The sequence below is a fragment of the Nerophis lumbriciformis genome, linkage group LG34 (genome assembly GCF_033978685.3).
Source record: "Nerophis lumbriciformis linkage group LG34, RoL_Nlum_v2.1, whole genome shotgun sequence".
Lineage (NCBI taxonomy): Eukaryota > Metazoa > Chordata > Actinopteri > Syngnathiformes > Syngnathidae > Nerophis > Nerophis lumbriciformis.
Window position 1 is genome coordinate 7,964,228 of NC_084581.2, and position 23,116 is coordinate 7,987,343.

General features: G+C 39.6%; 2 protein-coding genes across 5 annotated transcripts in view; one reads left to right on the top strand and one right to left on the bottom strand.

Moving 5' to 3' along the window:
* Window positions 1-5,105: 5,105 nt before the first annotated feature.
* LOC133576472 (methylmalonate-semialdehyde/malonate-semialdehyde dehydrogenase [acylating], mitochondrial-like) lies at window positions 5,106-22,400 on the bottom strand. Its single transcript, XM_061929728.1, has 12 exons — window positions 22,243-22,400; window positions 22,003-22,041; window positions 19,641-19,715; window positions 19,129-19,290; window positions 18,958-19,036; window positions 14,191-14,493; window positions 13,988-14,109; window positions 12,605-12,794; window positions 12,339-12,520; window positions 9,477-9,656; window positions 5,878-5,976; window positions 5,106-5,787 (listed from the first exon to the last, which is right to left on the bottom strand). The coding sequence occupies exons 1-12, from the start codon at window positions 22,276-22,278 to the stop codon at window positions 5,683-5,685; spliced, it is 1,572 nt and encodes a 523-aa protein (XP_061785712.1). The 5' UTR covers window positions 22,279-22,400; the 3' UTR covers window positions 5,106-5,682.
* The window catches only part of LOC133576473 (sterile alpha motif domain-containing protein 15-like), a 68,819-nt gene continuing 67,696 nt past the window's right edge, over window positions 21,994-23,116 (top strand). For 3 of the 4 annotated variants that reach the window (XM_061929731.1, XM_061929730.1, XM_061929729.1), the window contains exon 1: window positions 21,994-22,124. In XM_061929731.1, the coding sequence (XP_061785715.1) occupies window positions 22,074-22,124 (51 nt within the window). In that variant the 5' untranslated portion in view covers window positions 21,994-22,073. The remainder of the gene's footprint in view (window positions 22,125-23,116) is intronic. The other variant, XM_061929732.1, reaches the window with a different exon arrangement.

The window sequence follows — 23,116 nt, forward strand, 5'->3', positions numbered from 1 at the left end:
ATCCAAAAACCACCATTAATGCTGCATTTACATTTCATGATCTGAATATTAACCAAATATTAGTGATATTTTGGTATTATAAGTGCTAACACAGACAAACTATTTATAGCGGCGCCGTGATCACAAAGAGCTCATGCTGCTATATTGACATCACTGGCTGGTGAGCGGCTTTCTCGACTCAGTGCTCGTGAAAGTTTGTTCTAGATCATAAATAACGCCTCTCACCTTGACAGTAAAAGGATGAGGACATAATCCGACAAGTTTGTCAACCTTGGTATCCAATTTAGACCCAGAAATGGCAAGAAAGACACTAAATATGTCAACATCCTATCAGTCGGCATCTTAATGACAGCAGATATTGCTCAGTAAGTGATGTTTTATTATGTTTGTTGGCTCTCATGAAGTCTGTAATCAGTGTTGTCGAAGGAAAAAGCGAACGTTGTGATGCGTTTTTTAAATTAAAGCGCCCCCGAATGCTTAAAAGGAGCAATATTTAATATTGCATGTTATTATGAATGTGCCTGTTACTACATTGCATATATACTTACAGCATGTATATAAAACCTTGATGGAGGTGTTTGGATGTTTTTAAGCGCTTTATAGGCAGAATAAAAATATTCCCATTGACTGCATTATAAGCGGACTTTTGATCACATTTATTTACTAGTTATATGCATTAAAAAAAGAAAAAACATGTGTGAGCTTGTCTTACATAAGGATTGTAAAAGATAGGCAAAATTAATTAAAATTGTACTGTTGATCGAAAACAGCAGGTAAAACTCCAAATATCACAATTAAGTGTTTGTTCTAGTATAACAAAATACTGAAGCACATATTCAGGTAGTTTTACTGGATTAAGCTACATGTACTGGAGCAGGCTATATAGGCTGATTATTTGAACAAAACAAAACATAGTCAGCTCACATAGTTTAACTACATAAAAAAATGCATTTGAAAATGATCTGCGTCACTGGACATTGGACAATGCCAAATAAAGACACCATTAGTTATAACATTAGGTATTTCATAAAATATTTAATACAACCTAAAATACAAATCAAAACTGACCAGGAAAAAAACACAAACACATAAAATAATGTTTTTTTTCCAGTATTACCAAAATTAATGCTGCTTAAGCCCCAAAGAGACCACCTGGCTGTTTTTATTTTTAAGTGTTTCTCAGCGTGGTAGGTAGACGCTAGTTAGTTCAGCTGCCATTACTTTATCTGCGTTTGAATTGTGTTTGTGTTTTAGAAGGATAAACATACGCAGAGACCGGGAAGCTTCCTTTTGAGCAACACATTTTTGGGAGCCTCGCAACGTCTGTTGTTTCACATCATATTCATCTGCGTGTGAAATTGACAAATGATTCAAGCACTGTAGCATGTACATTTCACACAACACGTTACCAGACTCGCTTTGCATTGGTTTCACCCAGAAATAGATGGTTTGCCATTCTTTTTTGTAGTTGCATTTACTTTTCTTTTTTTAACTGTGCCTGTCTGGGTCTGTGGGAGTGTCTTACCTGCAGTCATCCCCTGCCAGAGCCTGTTTGTAGAACTTCAAGTTAAAACCCACCATTTGTTTTAAGCATCCATCCATCCATCTATTTTCTACCGCTTGTCCCTATCGGGGTCACGGGGGGTGCTGGAGCCTATCTCAGCTGCATTTGGGCGGAAGGCAGGGTGCACACTGGACAAGTCGCCACCTCATTACAGGGCCAACACAGATAGCATCATTTAGAAATATCAATCCATGCATCCATTTTCTATCGATGTCTCTCAAAACAACTAAAACAACAACATTCACACACTAGGGCCAATTTAGTGTTGCCAATCAACCTATCCCCGGGTGCATGTTTTTGGAGGTGGGAGGAAGCCGGAGTACCCGAAGGTAACCCACGCAGTCACGGGAAGAACATGCAAACTCCACACAGAAAGACCCTGAGCCCGGGGATCGAACCCAGGACCTTTGTATTGTGAGGCACATGCACTAACCCCTGTACACTGTGCTGCCCTGTTTTAAACATAGTGTTCTCATTAAAAAAAACCAGACACTGTGTTTTATTTTTTAACGGGGTTGGTGATAGAATAGAGGGTAAAACTGATTGACTGACAGCCAAAGAGCCAAAAAAAATTGGGGTCACACACAGAGGTGCCCCCACGGAAGCACCGCCACTGCAGAGTCATGCATAAAGAGAGTATGGCCAACTCGGTTTCAGGCGATCTCCTCAAAGATTGGTCAATAGGCACTGAAGTGACTACAGTGCGCCATGACTACTACCTACTGGGAGCTGATCCTATGGTATGCGGCGCTTCTTTGTTAGTTTTTCAGCGTGTAAAAATGCCCTGTTGTGCAGCATGGTGCTTTCTAAATTGTAGAAAGAGTTTAAATCGCTTTCCCTACAACCCAGAAAGAAGACACGTATGAGAAGTGAAAGTTTGCCATGAACACTGGAGAGCCACCGATTGGTTAGATGAAGCCATCAGACTCCTGATGGCTTCATCTAACCAACATCTTCAGCTCTCATTGGATCGGTTCACAGCCGAGTGTGAAGCGACTGGGATGAAAATCAGCACTTCCAAGTCTGAGTCCATGGTTCTCGCCCAGAAAAGGGTGGCTTACCATCTACGGTTTGCGGAGGAGATCCTGACCCAAGTGGAGGAGTTCAAGTACCTCAGAGTCTTGTTCACAAGTGAGGGAAGAGTGGATCGTCAAATCGACAGGCGGATCGGTGTAGCGTCTGCAGTGATGTGGACCCGTATCAGTCTGCTGTGATAAAGAAGGAGCTGAGCCGGAAGACAAAGCTCTCAATTTACCGGTCGATCTACATTCCCATCCTCACCTGTGGTAATGAGCTTTAGGTAATGACTGAAGGGACTCGATTACAGGTACAAGCAGCCAAAATGAGTTTCCCCCGTTGGGTGGCGGCACTTTCACTTAGAGATAGGGTGAGAAGCTCTGTCATTCGAGAGGAGCTCAAAATAAAGCCGTGGCTCCTCCACATCAAGAGGAGCCAGATGAGGTGGTTCGGGCATCTGGTCAGGATGCCCCCCGAGCGCCTCCCTGGGATGTGTTTAAAGCACGTTCGACCGGTAGGAGGCCACAGGGAAGACCCAGGACACTTTAGGGAGACTATGTCTCACGGCTGGCCTGGGAATGCCTAGGGATCCCCAGGAGGAGCTGGACGAAGTGGCTGGAGAGAGGGAAGTCTGGGCTTCTCTGCTTAGGCTGTTCCCCCTGAAACCCGACCTCGGATAAGCAGAAGAAGATGGATGTATATATGGGATGGATGTGTATTCTTTTACGTTTATAGCGCCATCGAGTGCTTGTTAGATGGCCTGCTGGTCACTAAACACTGCAGGAATGTAGCAGCAAAGTGCGTCAAATACCGCCACAAAAATTCTACTTTTACGAAATAAAAGCAATTTTTTATTTTAACTTTATGAGCTGGAGTATGTTTACAACTATGTAGAGAGTAGAGACATATTATTTTCGTTTATTTCATCAGAAAAACTAGCGTCAAAACAACAGCAATTGCATGTTTCCGGGCACAGCGGCACACGTCCTTGGTAGCAGTCATGGCGCCTGCTTAGTTGGCCATACTCTTTTTATACACGACTCTGCGCCACTGAGCCCGGCCCGTACCTCCAGTCCAGGTGAGATCTATGTGCATTGTGAAAAAGTACTTAAAATGCGGACCGTGTTGCGTTTTTGTGTGAATTTTTACTTGAATAAAACACATACATGAATCTTTTAGAATGTTTCTGTAATAATGCAATCTACTTTAATAATGGTTCTAAATGTAATAGGAAGTGCTTTAGGAGCCTGCCAGTCAGAGTTTAGGATTAGCTGCGCCGATAAAAGGCAGAGTGTGTTGACGCAACCTCTCTCCTAGTCCCCCACAACATCCTTTACTTTGCCTCAAAGATAGCTGATGCGCGTCGAAGCTCAGAGGTTGTCCCACGCGCTGCAGTCAAGCGGTGATTTAAAAGGGAAGTTGTGTCATCACACTATGCCTTTTGTCCGCACAGCTAACCCTGAAGTCTGACTGTCAGGTTCCTAAAGCCCTTCCTCTTCCACAAATGTATTTAATGGGAATGATCTAATCAAGGGTCTGCAACCCGGGGCTCTGAAGCCGCATGCTGCTCCTCTGCCTCCTTGTTGTGGTTCCCTCAGATTTTTTTAACCCCAGAGTAAGAAAAGTTAGCAATTTTAAAAATAGTTTTATCATTTTCGAGTGACTGTGAGGTCGTGAATGCGCACAGGCCTAAAGCGCAAGGAAGGTAAGTAAAGAGACCAAAAGCCTGTGTGTTCAGTTCAGCTTCTCGAGTGTGAAACTCCTTGGGTAAAGTTAACCATGAATAGGCTACTTGCCAAAAAAGAGAAAAGGAAAATAGTTAAATTTCACATAGACAGCCTGCTTTTCCTGTAAAATAAAAAAGAAGAAAACTTTTAAAAGTTTGTAGCTGAGTTACGTTTTGCGGTTCTATACTATTTTTCTTTAGTGGAAGAGCTGGCAAAATATTTTTTTGATAGTAAATGTTGCAGACCACTGGTCTAACTAAAAGCAAAAGCTACTTGAGTGTTGCCTTAACGGTATCTTAGTATCTGTAAATTATAGCATGTACATTTTCTATTAGATTTGACCTGATTAATGTAAATATAACCCAGGTCCCAGAACTCTGGAGGGGGTTATTCCATCGAAAAACACATGAGCATCATCTGATAGGAGCCACCATCTATAGAATTAGTTATGTGGGATCATAGGTGGCAACGCATGTTTTCGGCATTGGTACAAACAACTGGGCTTTGTACAGACTTGCCGGTCCGAGGACTAGCACAACAGAATGGAAGTGTCTTCATGTAAAAGATACTTAAGGAGAAGTTTTCTGGGCAGAAAGTGAGAGAGTAACATCAGGTTCATATTCTTCTCCTGGCAGCTGCAGTTCCAGTCTGATGCTCGTTCGACCAAATAAAGATTTGTTAAACGATTCATCGCCGGCATCATCTTTGATCCATTTACAACACCAAGTCGTCCTCAGGTCCGGACGGGGATGACGAGACCAGCAATATTCAACATTAAAAAGTATATCGCCAGCCTGTTCAATAATCAAATATATGTTTTATTGTATCACCAAAAAGCTTGGCTGATCATATCAAAATTGCCATTCACAACAAGTTTGACAAGTTAACAAGTAAACCACTGCATTTTATTGCTCTTTGTGGTCTTATCCAACAGATCAAATGCAAAGTGGAAGTCCAATCTGACACAACAGAGCATGTGGGCCTTACATGATAAATGAAGTAAAACACTATTTTAGTGTTCACCTCCATAGAATTATGCATGTAAAATGTAGCTCTATATTGTGGAAGACGTTTTTTGTGACTGTTCAGAGGTTAATCCCCCACCAATCTTTTGATTGCCCCCTGCAGGCTTGAGGGAACGCAAGAGCAAAGCGATCATGACAAGGATTAAACCTACGGTCTCTGCGAGGACATGAGGAACAAAGCCCAAAACATCACTGAGGACAGACAACAGCGGGTCAATTTCTCCTTAAGAGGAGGAGACTAATATTCAGCAAACAATAAACCCCTTTGTTTAAAAAACTTTCTCCATCCTTCTTAAAAGTTTCATATTTTAAGGCATGTGATGAAGTCATTGATGATAAAGTTTGAAGTTTAGCGTCCCATGGTTGGCATGGTGACAGCAGGGCTCGTCAGGGTAGCATCCTCAGCCTTCCACTGTGAGGTCACGGTCTTGATCTGAGTGTAGAACTGGATGCCCTACACATTAAGATGACAACACTGTCAGCCAGTCTCTTTAAAGCTAAAGGCTTGTTTATCGCCGTTTTTTATTTTTTTTGACTTTCTGACCTGCTTGCCATAGAAATTGGTGTCTCCTCTGAAGGAGCCTCGGGAGCCCGTAAAAGAAAACATGGGCAAGGGCACAGGGATGGGGACGTTCACTCCAATCTGCACAGGCAGATTAAATTGTCAAGACAACATCAGATAACATTTATATAATAAATGTATTAATTTATTCTTAATTATTATGCATTAATTCCTGTTTACTTACTGAATTTAACATACAATAATAGTTTGTATTCATCTGATGTCACGTCCGGCTCATTAACTGAGCGAGGCTTGAAGTGGTGGGCCAGCGAGCGTCTGTTGTCATAGCGTCCCAAAGGGCATTTTGCCTTTCTCGAAGAAAAATGCCCTATGCTTGCAATGTTTTAGGCTGTTGGAACCGTTCAAATCACGAAAAGGATAACAGTTTCTTCAGAGTTCCTCGAGAGGTAATCAAGAAGGGCGAAAGAGTGCAAGATTTTACAAAAGACGAGAAAAGTGGCATGCACCCCAGACCAGGGGAGCAGAGTCGAATGAAGTACAGGTTTCAAGTGATCACTTCGTTAAAGGTTTGTTTGATATTTTTAACATTTAGTATTTCACATTTGTATTGTATCTTGTAGGGCTGCGAATCTGTGGGTGTCCCACGATTCGATTCAGTATCGATTCTTGGGGTCACGATTTGATTCAAAATCGATTTTTTTCGATTCAACGCGATTCTCGATTCAAAAACTATATTTTCCAGATTCAAAACGATTCTCTATTCATTCAATAGTTAGGATTTCAGCAGGATCTACCCCAGTCTGCTGACATGCAAGCAGAGTAGTAGATTTTTGTAAAAAGCTTTTATAATTGTAAAGGACAATGTTTTATCAACTGATTGCAATAATGTAAATTTGTTTTACTATTAAATGAACCAAAAATATGACTTATTTTATCTTTGTAAAAATATTGGACACAGTGTGTTGTCAAGCTTATGAGATGCGATGCAAGCCACTGTGACACTATTGTTCATTTATTTATAAATGTCTAATGATAATGTCAATGAGTGATTTTTAATTACTGCTATGTTGAAATTGTAACTAATATTGATACTGTTGTTGACAATATTCATTTTTGTTTCACTCCTTTTGGTTTGTTCTGTGTCGTGTTTGTGTCTCCTCTCAATTGCTCTGTTTATTGCAGTTCTGAGTGTTGCTGGGTCGGGTTTGGTTTTGGAATTGGATTGCATTGTTATGGTATTGCTGTGTATTGTTTTGTTGGATTGATTAATTTAAAAAAATAAAAATAAAAAATAAAAAAATAAAAATGATAAATAAATTATTATTTTTTTAATCGATTTTTAACACCACTAGTATCTTGTTTCGGAGTTCTTAAAACATATTTTTACTGCGAGTGTTTCCTAAAGCACCAACTTGGTATGGCTAGTTTAGGAAGTCACAAAGGCAGATTTTGAGGACAGAAACATATGTTTTGCAAGCACAGACAAATGTATTATGTGCACAATAAAAGTGTTTGCATGTTTTCCATTAGCCATGCGCTCTCTCAACCTCAGCCCTCTGTGCATTTAGCTTTTGTCTACGCTCGCTCAGATTTCTGCTGTGCGCTCGCGCAAGTTTAGACACACCGTTATAAGTGTGTCAAAACCGCAACCATCAGAGAACAGGACAAATGTACGCTTTATTTGAATGCTTGGTCTCAAATGAGATCGCTGTGAAAAACTATTTTCAACATGGCAGCGCTATATGGAGCGGAAAGAGCGACTTTAAAATGTAAGTATAGTTTTATTAATTGATTTAAAATCTAATAACAGACATGTGAAGCTGGGGTGACAGTAGCGAAATAAACAGTTTCAGTCGAAATCGTCAGGTAGGAATTCAGGTCTGGCTATAAGAATAACAAATTGCATATTTTTCTGAAGACCTAATGAACCTCTTTGGATTAATGTAGTTATCATATTATTGCTGAAATTTACAGCATATTTAAAGCAAATTTTAAAAATAAAGTTGACCAGCGTGCGCTACAATTTAGGTTAGTTACAATGCAGCTGAGATAGGCTCCAGCACCCCCCCGCGACACCGAAAGGGACAAGCGGTAGAAAATGGATGGATGGACAATATAAAGTAGTTTATTATGTTTATTAATAAACGATTTCTCTCTGAGCTGGGGATAAATCCGCCGACAGCAACACACATACACACACGATAAATCTAAAACAACTTTTGCTTGATAATTAAATATTTTGTTAGGTTTCATTATTTTATTTTCTCCACTTAGTGGACCTGACCGGAAGCCAGAGGATGTGAAAATGTGACACAACCAGGAAGTGTTGCGAAAGCTAGTCCATTCCAATTAACATCGGTCCAGCTGCGGCTGAAGAAATCTTTCCAGGACCCACACTCCCTCAACTGCATGGGCAACCTTGTAAGGATGTTGCTGCCAAATTGGGACAAGACAATTGACTCCATCAGGTCCGACCTTAAAGCTTCCGGGATAATATAACAAACGATCTCATTTGAACCAAGCATCCAATTAAAGCGTACATTTGTCCAGTTCTCTGATTGGTTGCCTTTTTGACACAAATATAACGGTGTGTCTAAACTTGTGCGAGCGCACAGCAGAAATCTGAGCAAGTGTTGAAAAAAAGAAAAGAAAAGCTGAATGCGCAGACGGCTGAGGTTGAGAGAGGAAAAGAGTGGGGGCACGAGAGAGCGCACCCGTCTGATTGCAGACAGCAGTAATTATTGAGTGTTATTATGGATGATAGATAACAAGTAAACACTTAAATTGTGCACAAAATACATTTATATTCGCTCAAACATTTTAATTTTTTGCTTGAGTTTAATACATTTTCAAAATATGTCTGTGCTTGCAAAACATATTTTTCTGTCCTCAAAATCTGCCTTTGCGGCCTCAACATTAAGACACAAATATAACACCATAGCGAGTCTCAATAATTAAAAAAAAAGCCAATGCCAGTAAAACCTAAAATAATTAAGCTTTTATCAAAGGCAGCCATTATAAATAAAGCTTTCAGCACACACACAACGTTGAGATATATAGTTAAATTTTGATAAAGACAGGGAAAAACGTGTACAAACGGCGCGTGCAACAACAAGGCATCAAACTTGGCTCTAGATGACAAGTTCAATCATGAAATGCAACTTTACCCGAGCAAAAACGATGCCAGATTCATCCGAGAGTCTTGATAGCAATTTCCTTGACCCAGCCACACACAAAGAAGTTGTGGACCTCCATGCTTTTATATGTTTTCATCTGTTTTGTCATGGAGAATGATGTCTGGAGCACCAGATGGTTCGATATGTCTGGGAACCCGATGGACGTATAATCCTTGATATCACTCCACAAATTTTTTTTGATAGCGTATAGGGGTAGATTCCATTGCATAGTTTGCATTTTTGGCTCGTATCTGCTTTTAGTTGAAAGAGCGAGGCCCATTGCGTACTCAGCTAGTTCGCACACTGTTTGCTGCACAGTAGCCATGTTGGTTTGGTGGCCCACCACTTCATTGACTGCCGTTCAAAAGTCACGTGAGTGAATACAACCTATAGCAGATGGGTAAGAAATAAAAAGAGAAGAAAAATCTGCTTCCACAGTCTTACCTGGCCCACGTCCACCTCATGTGTGTATCGGCGGGCCGTTGCACCGTTGGTGGTGAAAATGGCAGTGCCGTTTCCGTAGGGGTTGTTATTGATCAACGATATGGCCTCGTCTAGGTTGTCGGCCTCCAAAACCACCAGCACCGGCCCAAAAATCTCCTCCTTGTAGCAAGTCATGTCCGTCTGGAGCAAGAGAAAATGAGAGGACATGAGGTGAAAAACAGAACTGAGCCATGAAGAAGACTTGGCAGAATTAACCACAAGCTCCTCACAAGTTCACACTTGTGACTTTAAGGAAAAAAAAAATTCTCAGCCAGCTGGCTTCCTCCAGACAAATAAGGAAAGACTAACAGCTGTTCAACCTTCTTAACTGTTCTTTTCTGAGGCAGTCAAAGTTCTGTGGACTTATTTTTTGTGATGAAATGTCCTAACTGCAACAAAAACAACATAAGTAACAATGGAAGTTTGTCATTTGCCCCCCAAAATGGAAGTGTTCGTAATTGTAGCACTGTTAACGAGTGCTACAACAGTGGTACCCGTTTATGTTGCCACTCCTCAAACTGGCTGACTCATGTCGACATGAGCGGTTGTCGACACAGCCAAAAGTAAAAGGAGCCATTGCTTGCACATTTACTTGTGACTTTGGACAGAGACATAATCAGCACGGGCGATAAAGGATTTTTTTTAACCTACGGCAGTTGACATTGTTTTCCCTATATATACACAGTATATATATCTGATCGTTGTGCGGTGCCATGGCTAAATTGAAGCCGGCGCACCTTAAAAATGTGTATATTTTAGGTGGAAACAAATTTAAGTAATATATTGTATGAATGGATATATAGCCTATAATATTTAAGCACTATTGACTAGTGATGCACAGAAAATGTGGCCGGTGAAAAACTTTGATCACCCGTAAGCAAGACGCACTCGAGTGTCTGGAACCTCGCGGATAGGACGAGGTTAAAACTAATTACTAATAACACAGACTTATTTTTAAATGTCTGTAAATTATTTTTAGCATTAAAATATATACATATATAAATATAATCAACAATTATGCAAATTATATGATGACAACACATTGACCACACCCTAGCCACGCCCCCACCACTACATGTAGATTTCAAGCTGGGGGAAACCCTGCTCTATCTATGCATATTTTTATTCTGGTTATTTTTAGGGTTGTCAAAGTTCTGACTCCTTTTAGACCCTCGGTCCATTCCAAAGCGTGGGAAATATGATGTTCAGTTACTGTTGAGCCACAAGCCCGAAAATATCGAGCAAAAATGCACAAAGAAAAGGGTACATTATGGAAATCTCATGTTCAAAGCCATGGCAAATGATTCTCCCGACAAGACAAGACTATTCATTCTACCATCGATTGCTTTGAGGCGACATCATTGAAGCGAAACCCTGCTGGCGTGCTTTGCCCCTTACAGAGAGGTGGATACACTATACTGCTTTAGAAAGATGGAATAAAAAGCTCAGCAGAAACGAAAGACGGTAGACAAGAAGTCCATAGTCATTTTTTATCGAAGATTTTCCGTCATCAAAACATGTCAAAACACATACTAATCACATACTTTCGTCTTCACAACAATGGCGCTACACGTCAAATCCAGTTTAACTACAATAACAAAATGAAAATTCGTCTTACATTACAATCATGTTTTGTCAAACATGTTTAGTTATGTAATCTGTGATAATTATAAAATGTTTTCTGGCTGATTGAAATTAAGTATATATTCTTTTACAACCTGTTCTCATTGATCAGTCCGCAATTACTGAATGTTTAGCAGGCGGAATATTACATTTTATTAATAAATAGAGAAGGTTAAAACATTGTCATGCAGAGACATGAATACCATTAACTTGTACAACGTGTAATGTACAAAATATCAGAAGCATTTATTCAGGAAGAAATATCACAGATTAGATTGCCTAAAGGGTTTGACAATCAAACCCTTATCATAACAATCCACAATTTCTGTTATTAGTGTGTGAAACTGGTAACTAAACATGGTGTAGCTCCTCAGAATGCAAGCGCTTCTACAGCAGGAATACAAACTCTGTATTTCTACAAAATACAAACTCTGGCAAGACACCAACGCGCTGCAGGTAGTTTTTTTTTACTGTCATTAAAAGTGTTTATGAAGCTCATTTATTTTTGTCTATTTTGTGTTAAGCTGTTTAAAAAAGTATGATTAAAAACATTTAATTAAAGCAAAAATATTTGTCCATTCATGCTAATAAAAACGTAAAAATTATATGTTTTGGGTACACTTATTAATGATGAAAATTTGCGATTAATCGCGATAAATTTGGAGTTAACTAACAACAAACTGTCAATCGCGATTAAACATTCTAATCATTTGACAGCCCTTGTTATTATTTTTGTATCTAACAGATACATTCCATTGTATGTCAATGACAATAAAGTCATTCTACAAGCGTACAATAATTAAAAAGTAAGTAAGTAATTAAAAAAAAAAAGTTTTGTGTGTTGCTGTCGTAAAATCCAGGTTAAGACCGCAATGCTTTTATTTTGAAGCTCACCTTGCAGTGAACAGAAAATCACTGTTTTAATGCTAGGTAACTCGACAGTAGTAATGTCGCTGCTGCGGGTTCACATTGCTTAGCGATGATGAGCATAACAACATTGTAATGCATGTTGACATACTACTATTACTGCCACCTGTACAACAACTACATTGGTTTAAGCACTGACTGGTTGTCGACGTTAACAGGACTAACCTAAGTGGGTTCCACTGAATTTACTGTTACAATAAAAAAATGCCATAAAACAATAAAACCCATCAGTTGTTAAGACTATACAAACAGCCATTTTGACCCTCAGCTTACCGTCACGCCGCCCAAGATGGTAGGCCCCACAAAGTTGCCGTTTTCGTATCCTTTAACATTGACGTTTCTCCCGTCCAGCAGCAATTTGGCCCCCTCTTCAACGCCGCTCTGGATCAGAGACTCCACCCGGTTCTTGGCCTCAGGGGAGATCAGGGGGCCCACATCAGCGCCAGGCTGATCGCCTTAACACCGTGACACATTGTTGTTTGTTTAACACGCCACCATTCCACCATTCCAGCTCTCATGGAGTATTTGATGGAAATCACCTGCATTGACGCGCAGAGATTTGGAGCGGTTCACCAGCTCCGGCAGCCATTCACGAGACTCGCCCACAAAGATGGCGGTGGAGAGCGCCATGCAGCGCTGTCCGGCTGCTCCGAAAGCAGCACCCACCAGCTGGTTGATGGTGTTTTCCCTGTTGGCGTCGGGCATCACCACACCGTGGTTCTTGGCACCCTGCAGTGCAGAATAATTGATCACGTGACAGCCAAGCTCAGAAAAAAGCTTTTCAGCTGTTATTTAAATTTAAAAACAACATTACAACCACAAAAAATGTAAATATAAAGAACTAAAAGATTACAATTTTATGAAAACGTTATCAAAGTCTTTCACACTTCCAATATAAAACATTTATATTAAGAAGTATAATCAATGCAAACAAAAATGATTGTTTACAACAATTAATACTATATTGTATACTATCAAGAATGACATTGATTATGAACATATGCATTAACGATGTATACTCTACATATAAAAATTTTATTTAACATTTTTGTATTATATTTTGTCTGAAATGGATTTTATTTCAATATAAAATAATGATTTAGTAATCTAGTATCCATTGCAAAATGAATAAATAAATACCATTTATTCTCTATAAAGACTCAGTTGCCCAAATACAGTACAAAAAAAGTCACCGCAACAAACCCGACAAGGTGAATTGGACATGCTATGCTAACCATGACGCTAAGCTAGCTTGAATGTGAATTAGTGCAACATGAAAAAAATTTATGATTTGGACACTTCAACGGAAGGCTAAGAATAATCGCGTTACAGCAGAGAGTAATCAGTTTGGAACACTAAATTAGCAAGTAGATTAATAAATAAAATCAGGAAAGACGATAATATCCACAAAGTGCGGCAACACGTATGTCAGCCAAGCAGTGAAGCAGATTGACGACACATCTTTGGGCCACAAGTTTTTGACGACTGGTGCCAAAGTGAACATTTTGTGGTTTTAAAAAGGCACACAAATGAAATAAAGATGCTTGTTCGCCAATTAGGGTCTTTTTTTTCCTCACTTGGGCAGGCTACTACAGCTCTCATGTATCTAATCTTTCATATGCATATGTTATGTTGTGTACACTAATATAAAAACCGGAAATGATGCATTACTGCATACAGTGCGTCAGTAGCCGGCTAAATCTTGTAGACATATGATTAATAATTAAATCTAATACATTTAGAATACGGCATATAATAATAATATACGATGTATTAACAATATACCATAAAATAAAAATATACAATGTAATAATTATAAATGTATAAATAATCGATTTATAATAGAGTCGTAGTCCCTGAATCGTAATCATATCGTCAGGTGCCCAAAGATTCTCATCTCTAACGCTGGGGTAGTGTATTACCATGTTGGACTGAACCCTCTTGCCATTCTTGGAACCCCTGTTGTAGATGTACTCTCCTGCCTGGTTGGAGCCCACAAAGCTGATGGCTTTGATAGCAGGGTGGTCACAGATGAAGTTCACAGCTTTATCAAAATAGAGACAAATTATAGACATTTTTCATTGTATATGGATATGTTAGTTAGAAGATTTAGGTATGGACTTACCTGCATGCTGCCCGTGAATTATGTTGAGCGTGCCATCAGGCGCCCCGGCGTCCTGCAGCATTTTGGCCAGAAGCATGGTGCATCCAGGCACACGCTCCGAGGGCTTCATCAGGTAGGTGTTGCCGCACACCATGCCAATAGGGAACATCCACAGTGGAATCATGGCCGGGAAGTTAAAGGGGGCAATGCCGGCACAGACACCGATGGGCAGCCGGTAAGTGTAGGTGTCCATGTCCTTGGTGATGGATGGCAGGGTCTCACCCAGCATGAGCGATGTAATGCTGCAGGCGTGCTCTACCACCTCTGCAGGGAGTGACAAACTCAATGAGAAAAAATGATTTTAAGTAAGGCTTAAACACACCAGATAGTACATGATACAGTAGTTAAAGAAATATGTTATCAACGATACAGAAAATGTTTATAGTATGTGTACAATTATTACTCAGGTGAAGATTTAAAACAGGGGTGTCTTAAGTGTGGCCAGGGAGCCATTTTTGGCCTGGGAATTTTGTTTTATTTATGCAAGAAAGTACGGTAATCACCTGTGATTAATTTATGACTAATCCAAATTCCAAAATGTGATTAAACAAACTAATCATTTGACAGCCCTATTAATTACAGATACAAAGTCTCCAAGGAAGAAACGTATTAGAAAAGTTTCTAGTAACAAACCTTTTCGCATCATTCAGCTGACTGCGTCATGAGTTTAATTTAATTAATTACTGTGACTACTCGATATCGCCAGAACACAATATCCACTCCACTTCAATTTAAACACAGCATAAGTCCATTCCAGACGGTTAATATTAAGTAAATTAGTGTTTTTTACCTACCATTTTTCTCTTAATCATTTCACTTGATCAAGCCAGTTTTTGGCCAATACGAAAGGCTCCAAAAAAAAAAAAATCGGGACAACCCAACTTTTGGAGATTTTAAATCACTTTTCTCAAATCTGTTAGGCTGGCATATATTGACCTATATTGAATTAGTTTTAGCATCTTTAAAAGGTGTATAAATGTAAATTGGATGTAAGCACAATTACTGATTTGTGTAGGGAGGGACGGTGAGGCACAACCTAACCTTTCAAGGTGTGCAGCTGTGCACAGTTATTAGGCAGCTTATTTTCTACACAGGCAGAATTGGCCAAAAAGACCACTCAGAAAGTCAAGCATTTCAAAAAACTGATGAAAATAAACAAGTGAGATGGAAAAATGTTGATGTTTCCATATACAATTGTTGCATATTTGTGTCCAAAAATACTCTCCTTAAGAATACCAAATGCTCATTTTTACTCAAATTTTTTTTTGCTTAAAAAATATTGATCCTTGAAAATACAACTAGCCAACTAATTATGCAGATAGTATAGGATATTTACATAACAATACATTGTGTTCTCTCGCTGCAGCAGTGAACATGCTGGCTGTTAATTCCCGCTGAGCAAACGGCAAACGGAACTTGACGGCTGGCCGGTAAATCCTGGAGCTGGCAGCACACCTGCACATGTTGCCTGCTTTGCTGCTGATAACCGTTATTTTGGTGCCGTGAGCTGCACAAAGCAACACTTTGGCATGGCGTCTGGTAATAATAACCAGGATGAATGCACCATTATATGCAAGAGGCGCGGCGGCTCTTAATTCCTCAACAAGATTAGCGTGTCGCCGCTGCCACCATCAGAGTAAGCAAGTGACGGAAGGGGAGGCGCGTAATTGTAGCAAAAGTGCTTCACGGTAGGAACACTGGCGCTAAAAGCATTTAACACACACTCCTACCTTAATTGGAACTCTGCATGGCAAAACAAGCTAAATAGAAGACTCATCTCATTTTGGATTGAAAAAAAATTAATAACAATTACGGGTCGACAATTTGCTTCAATAAATGACCAAATCTGCCTTTACAAAGACAATAATTCTCATTTCTCAGAGGTGTTTATTCAAAAGTATGTTCATTGTGGTTTGTTATGGTGTTCAACTGTACTGCATCATAATGAGAGCAGTAAAACTATTTTCTTTATCTTATTTAGCTAGAAGAAATGGTCAAAATATAACAGCCACCAGTATGTACGGTCACCATTGTATGCCAGAGAATAAGAAGATATAGCACGAAGAATCAGTGTTGCCAACTTAGCAACTTAATGCTACACTATATTCCGTGAGTATTCACAGCGCTCTAGATTCAGTTTTCCAAAGAGGCTGGTTTTATTAGACACTTCTGGAAACTATCATGAGCGGAAATTTGACTTTTCTCAACAAACATGGACTGAAATTATCAGTAGAGTGGAAAAACAAGTTGACTTTATATGCTTAATTGTGTTTCATTGTATCCATTAAACTATATCCAATTGTATTTACAATCCGCAAAGTATGTAAAAACATTGTTTAAATATCACAAAATGCCACAACTTCAGTCACCAATTTTGAATATTCCACTCAGAATACCTTCGGCTATTTCCGGAGATTGACGTCACAATGGGAACGCTTCTGCACTCTGACCATAGTATTAGATCAGTTATACTTGAAATATGCAAACATTAGACAGAGGTGTATTGTCTATCATTCACAATCCCTATATAAGACATGGACACATGTTTTTTTTTAATGCAGTCTAAGTCATAAATAAATAAATACATAAAAAGTCCACTAACAATGGAGTCACTGGGGGCTCTCTATTTTGCCCACGAAACCCTCTAAGTAACCATCTAACCCTCTAACCTGCCAACAATACTCTATACATATCGTGACCTGAATATTAACCAAATATTAGCGATGTTGTTATCATGAGTGCTAACAGACAGCTAAGTAGCCCTCGGTTGCTTTACGGTGAGCTGGCAGCGATGTCCTGCTGCCTGCCTCATCGCGTCTCGGCCCGTCCAAGTTATTCTAGATTATAAATCATGCCTCTCATCTGGATAACGAGAGGATTTAGCCTTGAATCTAGGAGTTGTTTATCTGTGACGTTCAATGTAAACCCGGAGATGGAGACAAACACACACAACCTAAGACAGTGTCTGCAGGGAGACTTCCTTGTTAACCCTTTGTGTGCATCATGATTAATTGTTCATCTCCACGGGAAGATATGGATATCTTATAAGTCGTCATCGAAGTAAGAGAAGACAATGTACAGTAAGATATATTTTTATTATGTTTGTATTTCTTGTTTAGCACTTAGCAATACTGCTACATTATGCTATAGCGTTTCACTAAAGCTGGAATTGTTTAGCAGAGCTTTTCAAACTTGTAGCTCATCCTCCTTATACTCAGGATCAACAATATAGGTTTCTGGATCATAATTTTGCCCAAAGTAAACGTTGTTGACTCTCACAAAGTCTGCCCGATTTGCATAGTTTTTTGTGGGGAAGGGATCTGTGATTCCTACTTCTACGTCACGCGATGACATGTCTGGCTTTCTCATTATCTCTCTAAATGGCTCGAGATTCTCCAAGGGATTGATACCATTTTGATCATATCTATTTATTCGCAAACTTTGGAATTCTATAGGTGTCATAAATATACAGTATATGGTAATAGCTTCAATATAGAGGCAACTTGTTTTTCCACTCTACGGGTACTTTAAGATTTCTCACGCAGTTTATTGTGCTTTCCAAACTTCCAGCTGCAAATTTCAGGCACAAATTGGGTACACATTTTTTAAGTAACTGACAATCACATGAATGTAAAATTATAGCAAGGTTGATTGAAAAAATGGCTACCATAAAGCAAAACAACAACAGGCAAATTGTCCAAAGGTCATAGGCCCTTTGTCTCTGATGATATCTGTATTTACATGTATTCTAGCATGTCTTATGAACACAACAACCTATTGGAGGTGTCACAAATGTCCCCAATAGCTGTACTTACTGTACGTACATTTGACTAAAAGTTGCAGAGTCACCCCCAGACAAGCTAGCTGCGCTAGAGCGGACAAGCACACAATACATTTGGTGTCATTGGCAGACTTTCTGTTCCTGTCATCAGAAAACAGAGTGAGGGTGAAATTGTGTTTTTTATCGCGGCCCATTAACTAGCTGCTGGCCAGCAGCGATCAATCCAAAAGACGCACATAAAAACCTCCCTGGAACGACGCTGGAAGCCTCCACTGTGCTGTTTGCTCGTCTTTACTGGAAACGCATCAATCCAGGAAAATGATAAACGCGGCTGGATTTTCACGAGGAAGTGAAGAAAAGTATAACTGCAGGGGGATTTTAAAAAATGTTAAGAAGTCATTTCAGAGGAGGCACTCAGTTGTATTTTTCCATGCATTTCATTCAGCCAATTGACCACATCAAAACACTGCACTACTGCCAGGATAAAACTTGTCTAAATTGTATCACAGTCAGAGCATGTCCTAAAAATAGTCGATTATATTTTTCATCATTTATCTTAGTTATTATGTTATGTAGTTATTATCTTGTGTCAACTTCATGTTCAAGTTTGATACTCAACGTAAATTTGTTTCCTGGATTAGCACCTTTATACCCACTTTACTTTCTTCTAGTGTTTGAATGGCTAAAGCATCTTTATGGTTAGGGGTTACAATGCCACCTGTTCTCTAGATGTGTATTAATTGTTTCTTTAGCAGCAATTAGGTTTAACTACTTCAATATTAATCCCCCTTTTTGTTGACTGTTTTTTCTTCAGGAGTAAATTACCTTATGCTTAGAAGTTATATTGCCCCCTATTGCTTCAGCATGCACTAGAGAGATTGAAACAGAATGTTTTGTTTATGTGTTTCTATCTTATTTTTATTGTGGCATTTAAGAGTTCTACTTACGTAGTCCTCTGAATACATCGCCCTCGGCATCTGCGAGTGTCTTGCCTTGCTCCAGTGTGATCATCTTGGCTAACTCTTTCTAAAAAAAAAAAAGTAAAGGGTACATAAGACGAGGGTACAGGATAAAATAATACACTGCTCAGCTGTAAAGTGACGTAGAATAAGTCTTACAATATTGTCCTTGATTAGCTGCTGGTAGCGCAAGAAGATCTGCTGCCGGCTCAGGATGGAGGTCTCGGACCAAGACCGGAAAGCTTTGGAGGAAGAATCCACAGCCGCCAGCATCTCGGTCTCGGTGGCTTTGGGAACTCGGCCCACCACCTCATTAGTGGCCTGACGGGCAGAGACAGACCAGACAGACGCGCTGACGAGGGGCAATCATTACTTCAAATTACAACATGTACCCGGTACTCTACTGCATTAACATTGATGGCATAAAGCTTTTTTGTCCTTTTACAATGTTGTAAACATGTCTGTTTGCATTCGGCCGTCTTTACGAGCTATTATAACCTTGCTGGAGACATCACAGCTTGAAATACAGCCAGAATGGAACTCGGATGGCCTCAGATGCCTTCTTTTGATCGTTTATCTTGCGCAAATGCTCTCAAATATTCATTTTCAGGGCACACCAGAGCTAGTGCGGTTGTTATCAGACAGGGCACAGAGCGTCTATAAATACTCACAGGGTTATGAATGTCGAGCCATTCGGAGGTGTTAGACTCCACAAACTTGCCATCAATGAAGAGCTTGGTGGTAGGCTGCAATGTAACACAAATACATTCACAGCTTATAATGTACACAATCTAATAATAGAAAAATATTTACAAAGATAATACACAGTTTCACAATGTTTATTATTCTGGTTGTAGGTTGCAGTGGATGATACTGACAATTTGGGTGCGATAACTCGGTATAAGAGTTTACAGTTAAAATGTGATGTTTTTGTCTACAATCACCATGTGTAGCAGTTTGCAGTTCAGGGGCCGCACAGTGGTTGAGTGGTTAGTATGTCAGCCACATAGTAGGGAGATCTAAGTTCAAGTCCCTGAATTACTCTGTGTGGGGATTTCATATTCTTCCCAATGTGAGTATGTGAGAATACTTCACCTTTCACCCCAAAAACATGCATGTTACAATAAATTAGGACTAAATTGTTGATAGGTGTACATGTGAGCATGTATGGTTATTTAAGTGGCTCTGATGGTAAAGCGGTCATCCAGAAACGTCAGCAGATGGTTCATCAATGTGCACTGTCCTGAACAAATACATTTTTAAAAGTCTGCTGTACTATATACTTTGTGATTGACTGGCGACCAACAAGAGACTGCCTTTTACTGCATTATTTTATAGAAAATGGAAGAATTCAACTTTAAGGATAAACAAATGTTACCATCTCCAAGTTGTTATGCAATCTTTAGAGTAACTGCACTTTTTTTTTTTTTGCCTATCGTTCACAACCATTATGAGAGAATGTCAGATGTATTTTATTTTAAACATTCTAACTCGTAAATAAAAGTCTGCTTACAGTAGTCAATGCAAGGTCCTCAATTCCGCCCATAAAGTCCTCTAAATAACCATTCAAAAAGTGCCAACAATACTCCATTTACATTTTGTGACTTGAATATTAACCAAGTATTAGTGATATTGTTATTATAAGCGCTAACGCAGACAAACTATTTATAGCGGCGTGGTGATCACAGAGAGCTAACTAGCTTGTTGCTGCTATATTAACATCATGAGCTGGTGAGTTGCTTTCTTGCCTCGGAGCTAGTGAAAGTTTATTCTACATCATAAATAATGTCTCTCATCTGGATAGTAGAAGGATGAGGACATAAGCCGGTAAGCTGGTCAACTTTGGCATCCAATTTAGATCCAGGAATGGCGAGAAAGACACGAAAAGATGCTTGGTTTCACCCCCCTTTTTTCTTCTAAACCGGAATATATCAACATCCGAACAGTCAGTACCCTAGTGACAGCAGACATTGTGCAGTAAGGGATGTTTTATTATGTTTGTTGGCTCTCATGAAGTCTGCATTAAGTAGCAATCAGTGATGTTGAAGGAAAAATCAAACGTGATGCGTTTTTGAAATTAATGCAAAGTGGTTGCTTAAAATGATCAAAATATCCATCCATCCATTTTCTACCACTTGTCCCTTTTGGGGTCGCAGGGGGTGCTGGAGCCTATCTCAGCTGCATTCGGGCGGAAGGCGGTGTACACCTTGGACAAGTCGCCACCTCATCACAGGGCCAACACAGATAGACAGACAACATTCACACAAAATATATAAATATTAAATGTTGCTATGCATGTGCCCGTTACTACAATACATATATACACAATATAAAAAACTCAACAAGGGGAACCTTACCGACACGGAAAGGATTGAAAGATTGATGGCTTTTTCATCACTCTGTATGAAAACCTCCCCACTCTCCCAACTGCGCCACACCGGTTGGGAGAGTGGCCGTGCCAGCAACCTGAGGGTTCCTGATTCAATCCCCAGCTTCTACTATCCTAGTCACGTCCGTTGTGTCCTTGAGCAAGACACTTCACCCTTGCTCCTGATGGGTCGTGGTTAGCACCTTGCATGGCAGCTCCCGCCATCAGTGTGTGAATGTGTGTGTGAATGGGTGAATGTGCTTTGAGTACCTTAAAGGTAGAAAAGCGCTATACAAGTACAGTATATATCCCATATACTTACAGCATATACCTCCATAAAACCTTTATGGAGGTGTTTGAATGTTTTTTAAACGCTTTATAGGCAATATAGGCTACATTTTTGCCGGACTTTTGATCATATTTATTTACTAGTTAGAATGCATTAAAATAAGGAAAACATGTGTGCTTGTCTTACACAAGGATAGTGAATGGCAGCCAAAAAAAAAAGAACATTGCGTCGTTCAAGTACCCTGCATGAAAGAAAGGTCTAACATAATATTCTTCATGTTTTGTTGTGAAACGTGCATTAATGAAGTGTCATGTTGACGTCCAGTGTGACGTTCACGTGTCGGGTGATATAAAAGCTGCACAGCGAGGACTCTTACCGCAGAGGAGTAACACATACGGCCCAGCTGTAGCGGAGTCTGCAAGGAATCAAACACAACTTTTAATTTACATGGCGGACACACCAGTCGACGAAGACTATGCAATGCCAGTGAACCAGGATGTAAGCGACTTCAACACTTTCGCTCAAATATTAGCGAATTACGACCAGTCCGTGCTTAAGATAGCCACGTCGGTCGATAGCTTTCAGCGCATGTTTAACGCTGCAATGGTTACTTTACCTTCTTGTTCAGGACGGACCGGAGTATTGCTGCCATTGTGCAAATTCAGATATCTTAATTTATCCCCAAAGCCCTTCAACCGACCCACCAGAGACCTTATGGTAGAAACCTGTCCGAACTTCCGCTGGTAGAAAATTACAAGCGACGAATGGGCGGGGCATGAGGATCACATGCGATCTATAAACCTTGTTGTGCATAATCGGTAGCGGCGAGCTCAGCTCCACATGGTTTGTGAGTCGGTTAAACCTAACACTCATTGAAGGCGGGCACATAACGTGAAAGCCAATCAGAGAGCGGTATGCAGTAGCCGCCCTAAGATTCAAGAAACTGATTGGCTGTTTTCACAGACGCGAGGTAAGCTCGTCTGCGGTTCAAACCTTTCGGGATGTAACAATATTCATGACAAATGTGTGCTTTGTTTTAAAGATGTGCTATTTGGATTTACGCTGTATGAAAAACATTTATTAAAGGAATTTTACCTTTGCAACCACATTATACTATTGGCTAAGTTTTATATTCATAAATGTAAGTTTCTCACTACCCGACCTGTTTTTTGTGCCATTAAAAAATAATTAATTTAGAACTCTACTTAAAAAAACGCTTCCTACCTTTAACAACCAAAAAGCTGTGAAAACTATGTTTGCCGTGTCCCAATTTTGGATTATTTACGGAACTTATGTGAGTCTACGGCTTTACATTTTGTTACATATAGATATTTTGCATTCTATTTTACTTACTTTATTGAGTTTACAACCCCCTGGCGCTGTTTTGTACTGGTTTTGTACTATTTCTGTGCTCGTTTTGATTATTATTATTTATTGGTTGTATGTAAATGTTGCATATTATAAATAAAGGTTTATAAAATTAAAAAAAT